This window comes from Idiotropiscis lumnitzeri, chromosome 1, assembly GCF_059441095.1.
Source record: "Idiotropiscis lumnitzeri isolate Australia: NSW breed Sydney's pygmy pipehorse chromosome 1, RoL_Ilum_1.0, whole genome shotgun sequence".
Taxonomy (NCBI): Eukaryota; Metazoa; Chordata; class Actinopteri; order Syngnathiformes; family Syngnathidae; genus Idiotropiscis; species Idiotropiscis lumnitzeri.
This window is the reverse complement of record NC_142391.1, coordinates 26,249,501-26,270,332: the sequence shown is the minus strand read 5'-3', so window position 1 is coordinate 26,270,332 and position 20,832 is coordinate 26,249,501. Positions and strand designations below refer to the sequence as shown.

The following is a 20,832-nucleotide window of genomic DNA, read 5'->3' as shown; positions in this document are numbered from 1 at the left end:
ACGTTTAAACGTTCGTGCCAATCAAAAATGTTGATTAGCAGTTCCACACTTTCGTACTCTTTTAATTTTCAAAATTTTTTGAAAGACTCAAAAAATGATTTTTCTGCAAGCACATTTGTATCTTTTATTAAACTATAATAAGAAGTTAAAAATGACTTTAGCGCAAATGGGTAAACTGCTTAGACTAGCAATGTTCAAAAGTTCAGTCTGACAAAAAACTGGAAACAAATGACGAGAAGAAATATCTTTGCAAAAGCCGAAACCTTTGAAAGAGCTCTTCCAATATATTTGATCAGTGCTAGTGTACCTAATGAAGTGTCTCGTGCGTTTATCTATTTAAGACATTTGCACACGCGCATATAGCAAATGTGTTCGTGGTCCCACTCATCACTGACAAGAAGACAAATAACATCACTTTATTTTCTCTTTTACCCAAGAAGTGAATTAAACTCTTTTCTGATGTCCTTCTCTGTAACCCTCACTAACATCTCATTTCGTGAGAATTCTAATATCTGTGCTACCAGCGGAGTTTTCTTCTCCTTGTTGTTCTAATTATTTAAAGCTGGAGCAAGCCAAGTCCATTGGATGCTTTGTCTATTCAGGTCTCAGACAGGCTGAACTCTGTGACATAACTTTGAGCAGACAGCCGACCCGCTTGTCACACAGCTGACATTCGGAGCATAACTCTAAACCACGGATGTATTTGTATTAGGTTTATGGCAAGTGTCACACACCGGCTTTCCTGTTAATTCAATAACTCGTGACGACAGCGATAATTGCCATGCATGTTATTTTTGTTTTGTGTTTTTTTAAATGGTAATCTGACTCGTGGAACATGAGAGTTTAACAGATTCTTCCCTTCACCTATTTGCCGTGACACTGCTACTATATTTATTCTGGCTGTGGCTCCTGACATCATTCAAATTCTTTCTCACCTCAATCATGCGATACAGCGCCGGCTGACCGTCTTCTAGTCTCAATAGTGGGGAAACAATGACATTGCTATCTGTAACACTATTACCAGCTATAATAGAGTTAGAGCTGCCTCAGTGTATGTGGGTAAGGGAGTGGAGAACTTTATTAAGTTTATGACCTTTTGCTTTTCTACCTTATTCTACCACTACTGATACAAGACGGCCTTCGAGCCCCAGAGAGAGGGAGGCTTCAGCTCAGAAAGGGAAAAAAAAAAAAATTCAAGATGGTCCACTCATCTAAGTTCCACGTCAGCTCCAAACAAAGTGTTATCTTTCACATTTTTTCCAAATGTTGACTGGAGTGGTTTTCAGTGTGGCACTGTGCAGCTGATTACAGGGAGAGTCTTAATCAGGTGGCGCAGTCTGCTCGGGGGCCCCTGGGGCTCGCCGTGTGCTACATCCTGTCAGAATGCGCAGAGAAACAATCAATCATCAGGAGAGCTCTGAGACAGAGGAGGTTGGGAGGATGGGAGAGATGAAGAGAAAGGTGGTTAGGAAGGGGGGCAAAGGAGCATGTGGAGAGGAAGAGAGGGAGGAAATGGGGATTTAAGGTAAGTAGATGAGAAGAGACACGGGGCTGACGACTGAAACTAACTGGGAGTTATAAAGCTACTCGAGCGACTATTAAGAATCAAGAGTCAAGCTCGACAACAAACGGCGGCCATTTCAAAAGCTCATAATAAGTAACGACAACACTTTTCAACCTTTGCCTAAATGTTTCTTTTACCACCCAGGCAAGGCATCTCCCTCACGGTCGTATTGTAAAATAAATCTCTTTTGGCGGTTGGTTCAAAACGACCCCACGGATAAACAGAAGGAAAATGAATCGAGAGTAGGGGAGCGCAGGGATTGAGGTGGGCCGGCGTTTTACACTGTCTGGGCTCTGTCTGAGGTCTGTGTAATGATGCGGCTCTTTAGAAAACGTCGAAAATGAAAGGCCAGAACAATCCTCTGTGACAGGTGGGATCCTTTATATCTAACAGAGGAGAAGACAGCACAGAGCTAACGCACACACACACACACACACACACACACACACACACCCACACACACACACACACGAGTATACTTCTGGCTATTTGCATGGAAAAGGGCCATGCACAGATATAAACTGCAGTGAATTCCACAAGGAGAATTTGCTGCTCAGTCCATGTGAAGAAGAAGAGTTAAAATGGACAAATAACAGATCCCATAAAGGTGATTTATAGAATTTAAAAAGATGTGCTTTCTTGGCGCACCATGAGGGATATTAAATACTCGGAGGGAGGGATCGCACACAGATTCCCCGCAAAACCTTTTAATCTTGATTCTGGAAAAATAGATCTTCAACTCCCAAAGAAATGGAAGACATCTGAGGTTATTTATGTGAGAGAGTAGTAGACAACTTTAAAGGAGAAGTCAACTCTTTTTATATTGCAAAATTGTTTGCAATAAAATGTTCTGTGGTACGGCGGACGACGAGTTTGCATGTTCTCCCCGTGCCTGCGTGTTTTTTTTCTGGTTTCCTCCCACATTCCAATAACATGCATGGTAGATTATTTGAACACTCTAAATTGTCCCTAGGTGTGATTGTTTGCCTTTATATGCCCTGCGATTGGCTGGCCACCAGTTCAGGGTGTACTGCCCGAAGACAGCTGGGATAGGCTCCATCACCCCCGACTTGGATAATGGATGGATGGATAAAATGTTCTATGAGCCTTCACACATCTAAACATGACCTTCTTATTAAAATTGCCTTTGTGGAATATGAATCAAGCAGTAAAATCCACAAGTTTTTAACCATATGAAGGGGCGGCCATTTTGTCACTTCTGTCGACTGAAAATGACATCATAGTTGCTCAAGGCTCAGGTAACAACCAATCACGATGTCATTTTCAGTCAAGAGAAGTGACAAAATGGCCGGCCCCTGAGATGGCTAAAAAAGTGTGTATTTTACTGCTTCACACATATTCTGCAAATGGAATATTCATCAGACTACCGTGTTTCGACTAGAGGGGCGGTATAGAACATATACTTGTAAAGAATGCTTTTGAGTTGACTTACCCTTTAATGATATGAAAAGAAAACAGGAATCTGACTCAGTACCGGAAGGGCCAAAAGTGGAAAGAGTTTGTCTTACCTCTTGGCCCATCCTGAAAGTGAAGACATTCTTGCCATCTGAAAAAAAAAGGAAGAGAAGGAAAACAACAACAACACAGTCAACTAAAAGGGTATAACAATTTAAGAGAAGTGACACATACAAGGATCAGGCTAAAATGGGGGAAAAGTGGAGAGAGGGAAGGGAAATCCACATCTGACAAAAGGGGCTCAAGCATCATACATCAAGCACTTGTTACCTCTCCCGGTGCTTGTGATTGCACATGACTGCAAACAAGTCTGTGATAAAAATCTGAAGAAAGATGAGAGCGATCACGCCGACTTTAAAGACCATCAATCACGGCCCTGTAAGCTCCAATATTATTAGTTCAAGTAAAGCTGCACTCTTCCATTTTATGGACATCATAAAGGACTTTGGTGTAGGCAGGGGGGGGGGTGCAGGAGGGAAGGAGATCCCCCAGTGTTTTAACTAGGACTGGGATGGATGTGTTTGGAAAAGCAGACTGGACGGATGGACAGCGCTAATGTAGTAACCTTAAAAGAACACACCTCTGCGGGGGGAAGGAATGTGTGAAGGGAGTGTCAGGTAAAAATGTAACGTGAAAAGGACTTTGCGCTCCGATTTTTTGCCAACGTCTGCTGAGCATGGAAGGAAATCTGACAACATGGAAAGACCTTGTGGCAAAACAAGAAAAACGTTGCGTTAACTTCGACGACAATAGGAATTTAGTAGGAATTTGCAATGTGATTTATATAAATCTGAAAGATTTCTAGGAACAATTTGAAAAAAAACTTTGTTGGATTTCCTTGCTCCTATTATACTTCAAATGTAAGTCAATGGGGATCAGTTGCACCTCGAGTGTAAGAAAACCGATTTGAATCGGAAAAATGGCTAATGCTCAATATTGGACCGAATCGAATCCATTCATCTATTATCTAAGCCGCTTTTCCTCACAAGGGTCGCAAGAATGCTGAAGTCTACCCCAGCGCTCTACAGGCAGTAGGCAGGGTACACCCTGGACTGGTTTCCTAGCCAAAAAAACAGGCATACTCACGATAAATCCACAGTTGTTATTATTATTATTTTTTTTAAAAAGCTGTATTGAACATATCATCCAAGGTCAGTTTTGAATGTGACCCTCAACATGAGCGGCATGACTTTTTTCTTTAACAGTTACAAGGCCAGTTTGAAAATGTTAAGTATGAGTCCCATTTTGAAATGTGCGTGTTGTGCTTGGGATCATTGTTGTGTAAATGATCAGCCAAAATGACTCACTTTTTTATACTTACAATGGTTGAAAATTGTCCTACAACCATTCCCTATAATGTCTGGAGTGACATTGATCAATTTAATTAACGCTTGTTGTTTCCTCTCAAAGGAAATTCTGATGGTTTTCTGATTCATGTATCCCCCCGCCCTAAAAAAAAACTTTCTCTCTCCCTGCCAACCACTGAGGACATAAAAGCGAGCGTGAAGTCCATCACTGCCTGCTGAATAGCTGCCCTTTGTGCCTCTGAACGTCATTCACCAGCTGAAAGGACCCCGAGTGCTGCCATAGCACCTCTGTGCAATGCCTGCTTTAAAAGATCGCATATGCCCACTGTGATGTGGCTGAGAACCGTCAGCAAGTTTCATCGCATATCCAAAATGACCAACAGCAACCTTATTTGGGATGTGTCCGCCAAGGACACCTGACAATTGTCACAGTTTCATTTCAGCTTTTCGACATTTTCACTGGTGACAGTTGAGCGTGCGTATCAACAACACAGCCATCCTTCACCTTGCGGTTCTCGATCAAGTCCCAGAGGCCTTGGCTTGGTTTGTTAGGCCTGACAGTGGCACACCAGCGAACAAAAGGACTGCAGGGTTTAGGGCTGCCCTGGAATGTCAGCGGGTTCACATTTCACATGCAGATGCGTGACCCCGGAGCCCTTTAGAGGGAAGGTGTGCTTTAACCTCGCCGAGGAGGAGGAGGAGGAGGAGGGGGCAAAGGGGGGCGGGGGGATCAAGAGGCACTTTAAGGGGAGCTTGAAACGGGGGAGGGGTACAAAATAAGTTTGCACTGCTTGCTTTTACTCCTCCGATGCTAAAGTTTCTCGGCGTGTCTCTGTAGCTCTCCCAAAGCTCTGCTGAATGGTGTTAAAGCTCACTCAAAGAACAGCATAATTGTCGATATCCAGAAAAGTCGTCAGAGCTAGCTCCTTTATGTGTGGTCTGTGATGCGCCCCCTCTCTTCCCCTACTTCCAAATACATAAAAGCATTAACTTTTTAAGTGCACACTTAGGGTTTTTCCCAAATGGTTGAAAAGGCACAATGGGAGGGGTTATGTAAGGCAAAAGAACAGTGAGCTCCATAAAAGAAACCAAAGTTACTGTCATATGCTCTCTGTAGGCCCAGCCAGGCACAGTTTCAACTCAAGGGCTTCACACTCCTTTAACATATTCTCCTTCCCTCGCTCTTCTCCAAGCGTGCTCTCTCCTTGTTCTCTGGCTCCCACTTTACTTTGTTTCTGATAGCTCGAGAATCAAAGGCAACGAGACCTTCTGCGAAAGCCTGAAAACTCCACGCACATTTGTTTGTTTTGACCTCCAAGCCCTTTTCGAAAGCTATGACGCTCCAACTTGTAAAATATGGAAGAGGATAGAAACCAATTCTGTTGTCTGGCTTTTTTTTTTTTTGGTTTTGTTTCTTCAATATGGCAAATGGAATCGCTGACAAGGGAGGTAGAACTTGAGGGTATTTTATTCCGATGAACGTATCATATTTAAAATGTCACAGCGAATGCTGGCATTTTGGAACGTGAATGTGAATTTTTTAACTTTGGCTGCTAAGACTTTGGTAACTGTATGGACTTTTACTCATGCTCATTTTGCAAGCTGTCGGAAAATGTTGATTTTAAAGCCAGTTAAACACTAACGCACCGCAGGAAGTTTTCAAACAATACAGTTATGACAAGCTTCGGTTGTTGACGATTTGCTTTTACCCAATTGCATCCCAGTGCTCGGTTTTCGTACAGTTGTACCAAAGTCATTCACCTGTACCCTCACGAAGCAATCCATGCGAATGCTTTTGTTGACTACTCGGACGTGCCCCGTGTTGATGTTTCCATAGAATGAATTTCTGTCGACATCACATTTGTCAGCCATATTTCAGATGTTGCCGCATTAACCTTTGCAGCAATCCCTCACATGAGTGAGCGTCATCCAGTGAATTGATGTCAAGGATCTGGAACGTTTTTTTTTTTTTGTGCTCCTGTGCTTACTGTGACTGTTCATTCAATAAGTCACCATAGAGCCAAAGAAAAATTCCATCTGACAAGACACCACATTTCACGTTGTTTTAATTTCATTTTCTATAGTTATTATCTATTAATATGTTTGAGCATCTGGAACCTATTAATTGGATTTACATTCTTTTCTATGGGAGATATTGCTTTGGTTTTATCATATTATGGTTTTAGTCTGACCTTTTGGAATGGATTAATCACGAAAAACAAAATTCAGCTGTGTGTTGTTGTCCTATAAATGTACATTTAAGAACAGCCAACGAGTAGAGAGATGTCTGTTTCACAAATGCTGCACCTAAAGTATCGGTACGTTTTAGGATGAGTTGGGATAAACATTGTACTATCATTTGAGATTGAGCAAACACAGATGATGTGCCCAAGTCTGATCCTCGAGAGCACCTGATTCAAATCATCACGATCGTTATTGTGCTTCTGCACAGCTTGCCGAGGAGCTGATCATTTGAATCAGGTGTGGCGGGGAATGTAAGAATGTAAAACAGGCTCGGTAGGGGCTCTCGAGGACCGGACTTGGGCATCCCTTGTGCTAATACATCATGAGTGACATGTTGAGTAGGTGATCTGTGCTAGCCAGGACAGTGACAGAACCACTAAGGGGACTTGGGGGAGGATGTCCAAGTTCCACTGCTTGAGAGAGATAATAAAATCATATGGGGGAATGAGTTAACATCTTCATCTCTTATTTTGCTCAAAGAATGAATAATGAATACAATAATAAAAGCCTTGATATAACATGTGTGATTATGTGAATTTTCGCTTTTATTTAGAGATGAATCAACTGAATTTTTATTGTAAATATACTTAGTTTGTGTGTGTGCGTGTGTTGTCAACATTGTGTGTGAGGATACTCTGCGTCTAGCAGTTCTGCCATCTAATAGTTGAGACATCTATAGCATCCACAGGAAGGCCAGGGGAGCAAGGGAGCCATCCATAGACCTGCGTAGCCATGGCAACTAAACAAGGAATAGGCTAGATGTCAGGCCAGCATGGCTAAATTACCCATTAGAGAAAGCAGGGAGGGGAGAAAGGGAATACTGGTCAGGGCACAAGAGGCTAATGGGGAGATAAGATGGCCAACATATAGATGTCACACGCGCACACACACATGGAGCAATGTGTGCTGTCATGTGTACAGACTCATGCAAAGAAGAAACCAAATAAAGCAGGTAATCTTTGTACACTTACAATACATGCTGATAAGCAATCCAATGAATCAAAAAGTGCACACAAGAATACAAAGGACATAAAGTGAAGACAAAATGGTTTTAATAAAGACCCTCTCTTAGAGAGGTTGCTCGTGAATGTGAGGAAGATGTATTTATAGGAAACCTCCCGTGAGATCATCTGCGCTCTCATAGTCATACGTGTGAGTGTGTGTGTGTGTGTGTGCATATGGTAGAAATATTGCGTTATTGCCTCATTCCTGCCAACAAGATACAACAACAAGGTATGAAAAAGGTAAAAAAAAAAAAAAATAGTGGCCCCGTCATTGCTACCACACTTTTAACGTACAGTACATGCATAAAAGTTAGACTACATGAGCCATGCGCAGGGATGTGCAACACATGCACCAATCAGCCTTGCACAAACAGAGTCATGCAGTCGGGCTCCTCCTGACTTTAATGCTGCACATTCATTTGCATGCGCCATAATTAGCGTCAGGCACACAGAGGCTGGTCCTGGGGGAGTGCTGTGATAACCGCTTCCCCTTCTATTAGGGCACTCATTCCAAGAGTGTCAGACATTGCACATCTTCATTGTGGGGCCTGCAGCACAGCAGTAGTGTAGCTACTGTAGAAGCAGGCAAGTCGACGGGGACAGCGAGGCAGCGGGGAAGGTTCGACGGAGACTCAGTGGGAAGAAAGAATATGAGGAGTGAGAGAAAAAGACAAATAAAAGAGGAAGGGAGACAAAGAGAGGCGCGCATGGCAAAGGTGGTTGCGCATTGTGCGGCAGAGCGAAAGAAAGACAGGCTGGACGGAGGTAATGAATGAAGTTATTAAATTGTTTTAGCTGCAAAGAGGTCTATTCTTACGCTATTATAAAGGAAACAATTTATCCCCACTGATCAGCCCTGTCTGCTTTCTCCTCGCTCTCTTTGATCTGCCAGCATATTGCCTTGATGTGTCCCATTCAATAGCGAATCTGGGGCAATTTTAATGCTTTTGTACCTCGCCACCGCTCCACTTCTCCCTCCCGGTTTAAAAATAGCTGTTAATTATAAGTGCAGTTTAAATGTCTCTAGTGACCCAGAAATGCAGGTTGGAGCCAGAAGAAGGGCCCGAGCATCTCCAAGTTTCAAAAGTCTCAGACGTTACTCTCTTTTTTTTTTTTTTCCTCCACCCTTCGCCATGCCTTCTTCAAGCTCGCCGTTCACCCCCACCAAAATCCTTTGTCTTCTCTTTTCTCCCCTCCTCCTCTGATTCTACTTCTCCATCGCCTTCGTGTTCTTGCATTTTTCTTTATCGCATCTCGTCGTCCTCTGTGCCGTTTGTTGAGCTCGTTGAGAGTGAACGGGGCGAGCTGATGAGGGATTTGCCACTTTCTCTCCAACACACCAGAGAACTGCAGCAAGACGTCAGAGACCACGACTGGGAAACCGCTGCTGTCTGCACATTGTGTGTGCGTGCGTCTTTGTATCGCTCTCCCCTCAACTTCCTCCTCTCGTGGAGCCACAGGAGTGGGATGTTGAAAGGAAAGGCGTGTGAAGGTGCGCTAGGTAGCGTGGCGCGATGCAGAGGCGCGGGTATACCTTTGGGGAAGAGAAAGGACTGTGCGGGGACCCGAGGTGTGCACCTGGGGGTTGATTGGGTGGTGGTGGGGGGAGGGCAGCGTTATAAATAAAGCATTAGCCTCTTGAAGGGAACAAAGATGTGAGGGGCTGTCTCTGCAGCTCTCTTTCTCCCCACTAACTCTAACTAACAGTTAACCCGCAGGCATGTACATGTACTCTTTTCATCGCTGAGGGGGTACATGTAACACTACAAAAAAGAAGAAAACTACGGGACTTTCTTTTGTCAAAACCTGGGCATTTTCTTTCTACTTACTGTGATGATGAATGGATAATGTTACTTTGCTGTGCAAAGCAAAAATGTACATTGGGGTTTTTAATGCCCAACAAATTTCTTCTCAACTTATTTAATTAAAAAAAATAAATAAAAAAAGGGGACACTTGGGTGGCACGGTGAGCGTCCGGTTATCATGTCAGCCTCACAGTACAGAGGGGCAGGGTTCGATTCCAGTTACATGTGCTCCATGTGCCTGTGTGGGTTTTCTCCCGGTACTGCGGTTTCCTCCCACATTCCAAAATCATGCATGGTAGGTTAAAGGGACTCTTTAAATTGGGCCCAGGTGTGATTGTGAGCACAAGTGTTTGTTTGTCTGCAGCTGTTCCTCCATCCGCATCATCTAGGACTTTATCCCCTCTCTGATCCTCCTTCTCAGCTGACGTTGCACTCCCTTCAGCTCCTCCTTGTCGCCTGACACAAAAGCCCTCTTTTTCTCCTACAGGAGAGCTTTAATGTCCGGTGTGATCCAGGGTTTGTTGTTGGAGAAACATCTTACTGTCCTGGTGGGTATGGTGTTCTCCATGCAGAAATTGATATAGTCTGTAATTGTGTCTGTTAGACCATTCTCCGGACCATCTCTGAACTGTGCGTATCACAGCTGGCTGCCTGTAGACCAGTACACAGGCAGGAGAGCCACCAAGTTGTGATCAGCTTTGCCCAGCGGGGGGAGGGACAGTGACGTGTACGCCTCCTTGGTGTTGGCATAGAAAAGGTCCAATATTTTATCGTCTCTGGTGTGGCAGGTTACATATTGTGTGAATGAAGGCAGAGCGGAGGAAAGAAAAGCATGATTGAAGTCACCAGAGATAAGGAGTAGGGCATTTGGGTGCTGTGTTTGTAGCCTGCTCACAGCTGCAGTCAGTACGTCACAGGCTGTCTCACTGTTAGCAGAGGGTGGCACATACGCCGCCACCGCGATCACATGACTGAACTCTCGCGGGACGTAATACGGACGCATGCTAACAGCTAGCAGCTCAAGGTCCCGACTGCAAAATTGCTCCTTAATAGTGACGTGTCTAGGGTTACACCATCTATCATTAACAAACACAGCCAGCCCTCCTCCTTTCCTCTTACCGCTTTCCAGTGTCCTGTCCGCTCGTCGGATTTGGAAGCCGTCCAATTCCACGACGGCATCCGGCGTTAGCTCTGTTAGCCACGACTCCGTGAACATCAGCAAGCTAGCCTCCCGGAAGTTCCTATCGTGCCGGGTTAGCGCTGTTAGCTCGTCCATTTTATTGAGAAGGGATCTAACATTCCCCATAATAACGGACGGGAGGACGGCGGGGTGGTATCGTCTCCTCTTTGCCTGGCGTTTAGCCCCCGCACGACATCCCCGTCTCTTCCTCTTCAGCTCGCGGGGGATATCGGGTCTCGCTACGGGAGCCGGTGCGGGGTTAGCACGGAGTGCTAACAGCTGATCCCTTGTGTACAAGTTCGATCCGTAGCTCCGAGTTACGTCTCCGGACAGGATCGTGCAAAAAACAGCCCCCAACAGCAGTAAAAGCACCGCAAGTTGGAACTCCACTACTACGGTGAGGTGAAATAAATTCATAATGCTGCGAGGCCAGTCATGCGATGTATAGCTCTGGCCCTTGTTGTGGCGTGGCAATAAAAATGTGCACAATGAGATGTGCTGACACAGTGCTGAGTGGGGTTAGACTCACAAATGGCATCACAATGAACTGAAGGATTCACACAGTATCTTAAAAGGTTCACAGAACTCTGCTCGACATGTTCAGTTATGTCATAGATCAAGGTGCATTTGCTTTGAAGTGTGTGTCAGAAAGGTTCCAGGACTGGCATCACAAAAGATATTTCAAATCCAAACTACACTTTCCCTCGTTGCCTTGGAAGTCATCCCCATGGAGTCTAACGCGTTTTCCCAGCCTTCTTTGCCACACCTCCATGCATCCCATCCTGCTCCGTCATCAAGACTATCTTGACATATTCGTAAGTGGCCTCCTTGCAGGGGCGGAGCTATGCGGCGCAAAGCTCTGCGGCCACCCCACTGGCTTCTCCGCATCTGGGGTAAGATTTTGATAAACAGGATTCTGTGATGCCGATTAATTACTTCCCCCTTACTGCGGATTCCACACGGTTCGTATGACACCGAGGAACTCGGATGCTCTGCCGCCATAAACTCAGATTGGATATCTAGCCAAATGTACTTATTGAACAGCACGCACAATACCAAACATTCTTTCTTAAGAGTGAAGTCCGATTTGTAGTGAGTATCAAACACAATCAATATTTTCACCACTTAGGTCACAATCAACATGGCTGGGAAGCCATTGTTTTTCGTACCACCCACAGCCAAGGTTTCACGAAAGAAAATGCACCAACTTTGAATTAAGTAAAGTAAGTAAAAAGCAACTTATGAAGATTAAAGCGATTGTTTTATCATTGAGCGTCTTAGCTTTGATTTGAATGACTGAGCGTTGATCGGCAATATGCAAAATGGCGTGGGCTGTTGGTGGGAATTCATCACTTTGATCGGCTATTTGCTTGTGAATGAGACAGAAGTAGACTGTGCAATGGTACAAAGAAAAGAAAAAGGCACCATCTAGTAAATTAAGCTCAGCACATTCACCCACTACCGCCGTCTTCTTGAGGACTGCCTTGATCTCATAAAAAAATAGAAGTAGCGAGGTTGGTCCAGCACTGGGATGATCTTGCTGGAGAGGAGCTGTCGGATGCTCAGGGTATTGTGAGAAGGGGCGTTGTCATGGTGAAGCAGCCACGAGCTGACCTGGCATAACTCTCGCCTTTTCTTGGGTATTGAACAAACCAGAATCTCTTTGCAGACTGGTTGATCATCTGGCCTACATTAGATGCTAAAACATGTTTGAAATTTATCTTTTATAACGACAGTCCTGGAATTTATCTGACAAACTTTGTATGTCTCTCACTAAAGTCATCTGAAAGTACTGTATTTTAAATAACTTGGGATTTGAAAATGATTTTAAATTTATCGGGAAATTTGGTAATCAGGTAAAGTTAACAACAACTTTTTGTATTTGATCACATTGTGTGTCAAGCCAAGTTTTGGTGACCTCAAAGTGAAAGAAATTAGATGGCTTTGTGATGATGGGGGTATGAGATAAACGTTAACGACCTTGATAAGAGACCAGGGACGTGGACGGCCTGAGGAGAAGACGTGAAGCGTTGCCGTGACAGCAATGTGCTGGTGACAAGATGAGACGAAGCGGCCGCACTTCTTGGCGGGTGTTACACATTAGCACTGTTGTTTGCCACAGGAATCAAGGGGTATTGTACTATGTGTGTGTATGTGACTGTACTGAACGAGGTACGAAGGCGCCCCAGCTGAGGCCTCGCATGGTGACAGCGGCAGATAGGAATCTAATGAGATAAGGAACGTATGCAAATGAGCCTGGCCACAGTTCACCCTAATCAGCTTAACGCCCAGATAGATATCAGCCTTCTGTCACATGCGTAGTTTCACACACAGAATTTAAAACAATCAGCGCTGGATTTTTCATGCCACGTATAAATACAAAGCACACTAACAGAACGATTCATACATACGGATCATGAAATCCGACATTGAACATGGATATATGTACTGTACATTTTCTTCCTGATTCCAGACATGTAACAAAATAGGTTGGTGGTGTGTATGGAATATAAAAGATAAACAAGAAGGACCAGAAGGATCTTATCTGTATTGTGGCCATTTTCATGACTTACCAAGTTATGGAAATTGCCATAGTTTGTTGTTAGAGATCAGTAGTCCGTCCAGGGGACGTAACGTCCCGGCCGGACGCCCAGTTTTGGGGCAGTGGGCGATACATTTTAAAAAAAGGGTTTGGTTAATAAAAGCGAGAGGTTGAATTTAGTCTGGGCAACGAATCGGCTCTGAAACTGCTTGCGAAATAGGCAAACGACAAAAATTATACTAATACTAGAGGGAGGAGGGGGAATACCACAATCCTTATAACACCAACAGTGCGTACTGGCTTGCATAGGGCACGTTTGAGGCAAAGAAGAAAGAAAAATAATGAGACAAATAAGACCATAATACACCCATAATAAGGTAAGCAGTTGTGACAAAAAAGGATCAAGTGCCCAGCTCTGGTTTTTGTTATAGAATGCAGTGGTCCCAAACCACAGGACCGCGGTGGACCGGACATATGAAATTGAGGAAAAAAAAGAAAAAATAAAATAAAATAAAACTTACAATGCTTATGCTTTATTTATTGTCTGAGGCTGAAAAAATATTTAAATTTGAAAACTGTCCAGATTCTCTCTGTTACATCTGTCTATGACTGACTCCTAACTCATGTCAAGATGCTAATCTTGTCGCGGTTACGCTAATTTAAACCCAACAGCAAGTAAAATGAGTTAAAAAAAAAAACAAAAAACAAAACCAGACATATTTGGATCATTTCTTTGCGATGAGGAAAAGGTCCAGTGAGAATTCAATGCACAAGAAGAAAAATAAAGCTGCATTTCACAAACAATACCCGGAGACCTACTTGAAATATGGATTTATTGCGACAGGTGAATCTCACACGCCAAGGCCGCTCTACACAATATGCAGTGGGCAGCTTCTCCAATGAGTCAATGAAACTTTCAAAACTGATTCGTTAACAAATGTTTGTGCCTTGAGAGTGTACTACTTGGAGGCTAACCACGTATTGCTAAGGCTAAAAAGTCATTCAATAAAGGTGAAGAATTGATCCTTCCCGCGACTGAGTTGTTACTTGTGTTATGGTGTCGGTGCTAAATAAAGGTACATCGAAACACGAGAAAAAAAAAAAACAAAGCCACAGTAGATTTGATAGACTAATATTTCAATAAGTGCCATTCAGCAGTTAGCATTTGAAATCTGAAACATGTTCGCCGATTCCCCCTTTGTCCTGTCTTGAAGACAAACACCAAAAATGGTGACATTGTTTGGAACGGAGAGCACCTTGCTCTAACTATTTCGGTTGATTGTGGTGTGTTGGCACCCATCTTTTCTGGCTCGTGTCCCACATAGCATTCATCTAATGAAAACCTGGCTGACTGGCATGCTGGCTGTCTCATCCCAGATCATTGCCAAAGGTTCCTCTTCCCCACATCAAAGTCACTCTGCTCTAATGTAGCTTTTATCAATGGCCAAAAGAAAGCAAATAACTTCACTTAAAATTAGAAAGAACTCACAAGATGAAAAGATGACGCGAGGATGATATACTTCAGGGAACTTATGTTAAGTATTATTATCACTCTTATTTTGACTGAGCACATCTATTCAAAGATAAATATACCTATGCTTATACACATCACTATTTTTAACTCTAAAAGAATTGCATTTCACTGTTAGATTTTAGGGGATATCGGGGGCGTATCCTGGGCCAGAACTAAATGGACCAAAAGATAAAGTGCCTTGTTTTTTTTTTTTTTAGAAGAATAATTTTGGCTCTAATTTTTTTCTGTTTAATTGTCCAATGTTGATATTAGTTTTGGTCATAGTAGCTCCTTTGATTATATTAGATTTGCGTTCTCTTTTTTTTTTTTTTTTTTGAAAATAAAAGTAAAATGAAAAAAAAAATCAAAGTACAAGAAAAACAACCGCAACAAAAAAAAAATGAAACAAATACACAAACAGAACTATGTAATCATTAAATGACAGCTACAAGAGAAAGAGACATTGGTTGACCCACTGGTAGTATTTTAGATATACATACATTAAATGTTCGAAAAGGAGTAGGAAGAAGTACAAACTTAAGTTATTTACATGAAGATTCTAATGGTGTTAATTTTTCATGAGCGTCAAGTATTGTGTTAAGTCATTCTCTCACCACTCTCTGACTCGAGACTATACTTTTTTTCTCTCATCTTGATGGTACGTTCCACAATAAGGATGATTTTCACCCAGTTTGCGCCCTGCCTCACCATCTTTGGCCACCCCCAAATGGTTGTCAGTATCACCCCCGTCTCACCTCTCTCAAGCTCATCCCTCTCTCAGCCAGCCTCTCATCGCTTGTTCATAACTTCATAGCAGTTGGAGGCAGAGTCACAGCTCCCATCAAAGAGACCAAGACTTGATATTTTTAGGCGAGGACTCGCTTTGAGCTGTCGCTCCACTGAGAATAAACCCTGTCCAAACATGAATGCCTTGTTACACAGAAGAGTGCATGAGATAAACCTTGCCCTCAAGGGGTTAGCAAGCTGCACCATGACTGCACAGAAACTGTACGCAGGCTGGAGACGCCAACACCTTCACTGCCCCCTTGCTGTCCTCTGGATGCGTGTCAACACAGTGAGCAGATTGGGCATGGGCACATGCCAGGGTATTCTGGGAAAGGCTCCAAAGAACATATTTGTTGAATAGGGAGGAGAGTGGAAATGGCCTGGCGAGTACAGGGAGACATGGCTATAAAGGTTGGGTGATGCAAGGGTGAGACATGAGGTGGTGAGTTGAGTCGCTCGGTGAAGCTGAGGTTGGGCTGTGTCAGGACTGAGTCATCACTTTGGAAAAGTGGATACTGTCCCGACTGATTAGTATGAGTTACCATGCTGGTGTCTGGAACTCAGACGGCCTGCCGCAAAGATCTTTAACCTTGGAGGTTGACGGAATGCGGTTATGAGCACATGGTGCCAAGGAAGATTTGTAAGGCAAGCTCTTTTTATGCTCTCTGGATCAATTTAGAGAGTGTAGTTGAGTAAAGTAAAACATCAGGTTGGATAACCAGAACGTGGCAATGGCTTATTAATCAGCACAAGGCCTGATACAATGTCACACAATTTAATTTGAAAACAACTAACAGGTTTAGTGCTATGAAAACTATTTGAAAATGAAGATACTCTAAAATGACAGCACAAAACTACAAAATTACATTTAGTTCTGAAGCACCTTCTTAATAATTCATCAAGAAATTCTTCATCCATCTGAAAGAGGGACATTTTAAATATCTATCAGAAGGTGGCATCCCAGCTAGTGAAAATAGAATCCTAAATTCAGCAAATGTATCCATTAGGTCTTCCTTTTACACTTAAATTCCATCTCAGAAGTCATGCTTAGAATAATTGTGCGTCGTCCTCTACCTGGATAATGTCATGTCTCTGTACAAGTGGTTGTGTTGTATGTTACGGGGTTGACCTGAGACATGCCATAGTCAGGGGTTTTGAAGTGCTGCTGATATTTCACACACCTTTTGGAAAATGAGTAACTCTGGAATGAAACGGCACATTTGACAGTGAAGGCTTTGAGAGGAAGTCGGTGCTTTGTCAAATATTTTTCAACATTATGCCTGTAAATGTTTGTAGTTAGCAAAAATGCCTTTGTATGAGCAGTCCACCAAAAAAGACTCAACGGATGACTCAACGATTACCATGTTGCTCCTCACACTATTAATTTAAATCTTCCCAATGAGAGAATGTATAGGATGGCCCATATCGAGTTTCCCATTCCAGCATTTGATTCGCAATAAATTACAATGCAACTTTATTTATATAGCGCGTTTCACAACACCTGGAGCTGTAACAAAGCATTTTCCATATGGTGTAATATAAATTGGCAGGAAATTAGAACACAAATTAAAACATGAGAAAGGCTGATCCCCCCCCCCAAAAAAAAATAATTAAAATGTTTAACTGGGAAATGATAACAATCGTTTAAGTTAAAGATTGTTTTCATATTGTTGACAGAACCATCAAGTGGTTATTCGGAAGTGGAGAAGTTTTTTTTCCATAGCACACACTGTGACCTCTAGAGATGAGGGAGGCAGGGGAGAGAAAAAAAATAACCGACTTGACAAATACCAACATGTGCAAAGTATGCTTTAGCACCATACTTTCTCATGGCGCTGCTGCTAAATTCTGAAGGTGAGGTGCATTCAAACACCTTGTAAGGTCAGAGAAGCATCATCAAACAAGCTGTGGGATCACACTTTCTTTCGCTGAGCTTTGTCCTCTTCTGTCATGCACACGCAAGCACACTGCAAAATCTTAAAAAAAATATATATATAAAAAAAAAAAAAATCACAAAAAGAGAAACAGAAGATGCAAAGACCATCAGAAGATGGCACAAGCTTTAAATAAAAACACTCATACCACATAACACAAGTGAACCTAGACTGTGCACAAGCTGGTATGCGGAGGTCATACGTCGCACATAAACTGGAAGCGGCACCTTCATGTAAATTCTTCCCCCTTGACAACTGAGCTTTCTCATAAGCTCCAGTAGTCAGCTGGTTACTGCATTCTCCGAGGGGCAGGCATGACATTATGTTCATTTAGATGGGGACTCCGAAGTGTGTGCAGTGATTTTGTGTAAATGTGTGACGCGTGTGTTTTAAAGGTAATGATGTATGTCAATGAGAAAAAAAAAAAAAAAATCATTTTCTGCCCATATCATAAAATACACACTTAACTGCATGAATTGTGCTGAAAGGCATAACTTTATTTGCACGTGTTTCTCCTCGCTAATGTGTGCATGTCTCTTATCCATCTGCATCAATCTCCCCAATGAGAGACTACAAATAGACGTGCAAAGAGACCCAATCCCTGTTGCATGCTTGTCTAGGGAGGTGGATTATAACAAAATGGACAGCTTCATGCCACGGGGCTGGTCTTGATACCACTATAAGCTTGGTATTTCCTGCCCAATGGGAGCAATAATTAAGAGGGCCGCAGAGCCGGACTCCATGAGACCTTTACTTGGTTTCCATTCAGCTTGGAAACAAGACAACATTATGCAGCCTGACAAAAAGGGGGAAACAAACAACATACTTTTTAAAAAAAAATGCATGTTGTAGTTATTGTCATTTGAAAGTAATTTGTTATATTAGAGAATAACTGTCAATGTTGTATTAACGGTACACAACATCTGAGTTATTTTCATTGAAAAAAAGTGCAGAAAGTAAATTGTTACGAAAAATGAGAATTTACTTAAGTTGTGTTAATAGGCCTCCTTATCATTCTCCTTTTTCTCCCCCAAAACATTTTTAAAACTACAGATTAACATCAACCGAAGAATGTCTATTGCAAAAAGAAATAGCTCCCAAAAGAAAATTCCAAAACATCTACATGCCACAATAAACTGGCTTGGAGAAAATCTGTTGCTGCATGTCATGTACAAACACCGCTATCCAGCATTGGATAAGTTACTTCCATAAAGTAATATATTACATATTATTAGTTACTTGCATTTGAAAATACAGTAATCCCTCGCCACTTTGCACTTCACTTTTCACGGCTTCAGTGTGTCGCGTTTCCAAACTGGTCATCAACAATCAAAACGTCACGTTCCTGTAACGACAGTGTAATAAATAACTCTCGACGCACGGTTACACACCTGTCAGAATTAGCCACCACTCAGGTTACTAACATGCCTCTAGCCTGCTCCCACCGTGAAACACCGTTTCTTCTTCCCCTCAGCTTTGACCATGATGATCTATAAAAAGATCTCTACAAGAAGCAGTGCAGGGGGGAGGGCAACAATTAGTGTGTTAGTAAACAAATCCATCACTTACGATCCCATATCCCGCCTCAGCGCTTAGTTTGCCCCGCCCAGCCCAGGAGGGGGTACTTTGTAAGGGAAGGTGGAGATTGTGTTAGGCCACTTGAGTGCCACTTCAGAGTGCAGACAGGAGACGGAGCAGTTACACTCGCCTTGAGGAACTCTTATTTTTTTGTTACTGTACTTTCAGAATTTCAGCTCAATCATTTACAATCACATACATTGATTTTTTTTTAATTAACTTTCAGGTGCACTTTCAAAGAAATTGAGCAGAATGACACTTCATCACATGCCAACAAGTCATTTTCAGGTATAGAACAGACTTTAAGGTGGGACAAAGAGCCCCTTCCAACATGTTTTTTTCATCACTGTCTTTGTGTGGCTGTCAACCTGGCAGTCGACATGTGTGTGCATCAATGTGAGTGTGATGCTGAAGAGAGAGGATAGTGCAGGGGGTTTAGGGCAATGTAAGGTAATCCTTTAAGTGGGAGTCTTTAACTCTTTGAGAAAGTAAACAGTCGAGTAGTTGAGGGAGTATTGTCATTGGCTAGTGTTACAGAAGAGCAAAAGCGCCCCGGGGCACTGTGAGTGGCTGACTTAGGGAAGCCATTTGTGTGCGCTTGTCTTTCTGTCTTTGAGTGGCACAACCCTTGACATCCCACCTTTATTGTGGAGACATTTCTCTTTGTGTGGCTATTTTGCTAGGGTGAGCTCCTTTCGCCCCATTACACCAAGTGTGTGTGTTTATTAGGGCTGTCAAAGTTAAAGCATTCACAACGGAGATTAGTTTAAACACACACAAAAAATAATTAAGTCGGTTAACTCAGTTGAATTTACTTCCTGTAGCATCTGACCTCTGCTCACTGTGCAGTCAAACTTAGAGGAGAGTTCTGTCGCAAATACAAACTCTTAGATATTTTTACTTTAAAAATTAGCTTGACGACTCATTGGAGAAATCCAAAATAATTTTGCACACTTTGTAAAATACCATATTAATTGTACGTCTTTGGTGAATCGTTCAACTGTTTTTCCTGCATTCTACAGTAAAATAATCATATTAAAAGATCAAAGAAAGTAATTAGAACAGTCTGAGTAGAAACATACTTTTATATTTTTTCCTTATTAAATTTAATATTTTACGCAAGTAAATTTCAGTTGCAAGTTTTGTAAAAAAAAGTAATTGAAAAACAATCACGATCAATTATGTAATTTTCTGCGATTAATTAGGTAAAAAATTGTAATCCCTTGACAGCACTAGTATATATCTGAATCTCTGCCCAGTGTCGAGTGCAGTCTTGAACAACTGTGCCAGAATACAAGCAGATGTCTCTTCACCGGGCTACCAAATTGAAAATATCACTGATTATGTCCCAATTCACTTAAAGGCCACTAAGTGATGCATAACGCAATTTGTTTATCTGTGCATGATTGGGCATGTGTCCTTGAGTGTGCCTAAAAATGTGTGTTGTGTGTGTGCAGGCATGCGTAGCTGGCGTGTTCGTGTTTTGAGGTTAAAGTGGGTGGGGGGGTGGGGGGTTAGTAGGATGACCCTGCACAGCTGACGGTCAGCCATGCAGGACAGAACAACACAATAACACTCTTGTTAACCGGGACATGGCATACCTCCCACCTGTTACCCCCAGAGCCACACACAGGCAGACATATACTTGCACACGAGGAGACACAGACCGGGTGCACATGATTTTTTTTTTTTTAGTAAATGCATCCACCCCATACCAGGTGCTTCCCCGTGATGGCTCATTTGTGTCCACTTCTTCCATCATTTAGCAGCACTGTCATTTATCTCCAAGGCTGTCAGAGAGGTTCTCATCGCTTAGTCTACTTCCTGTCTGCCTCAACAGGCCTCTCAAGCTAACATGTTTAGTCTGGAGAGCGGTGGAGAGGATGCAAATGGCATACC

General features: G+C 42.7%; 1 protein-coding gene across 1 annotated transcript in view; it reads right to left on the bottom strand.

Annotated features, from left to right (window-relative positions):
• Window positions 1-20,832, bottom strand: part of LOC148343964 (uncharacterized) — a 289,147-nt gene that overhangs the window by 21,510 nt on the left and 246,805 nt on the right. The window contains exon 7 of the mRNA XM_088303939.1: window positions 3,094-3,131. Coding sequence (XP_088160065.1) covers window positions 3,094-3,131 — 38 coding nt within the window. The remainder of the gene's footprint in view (window positions 1-3,093; window positions 3,132-20,832) is intronic.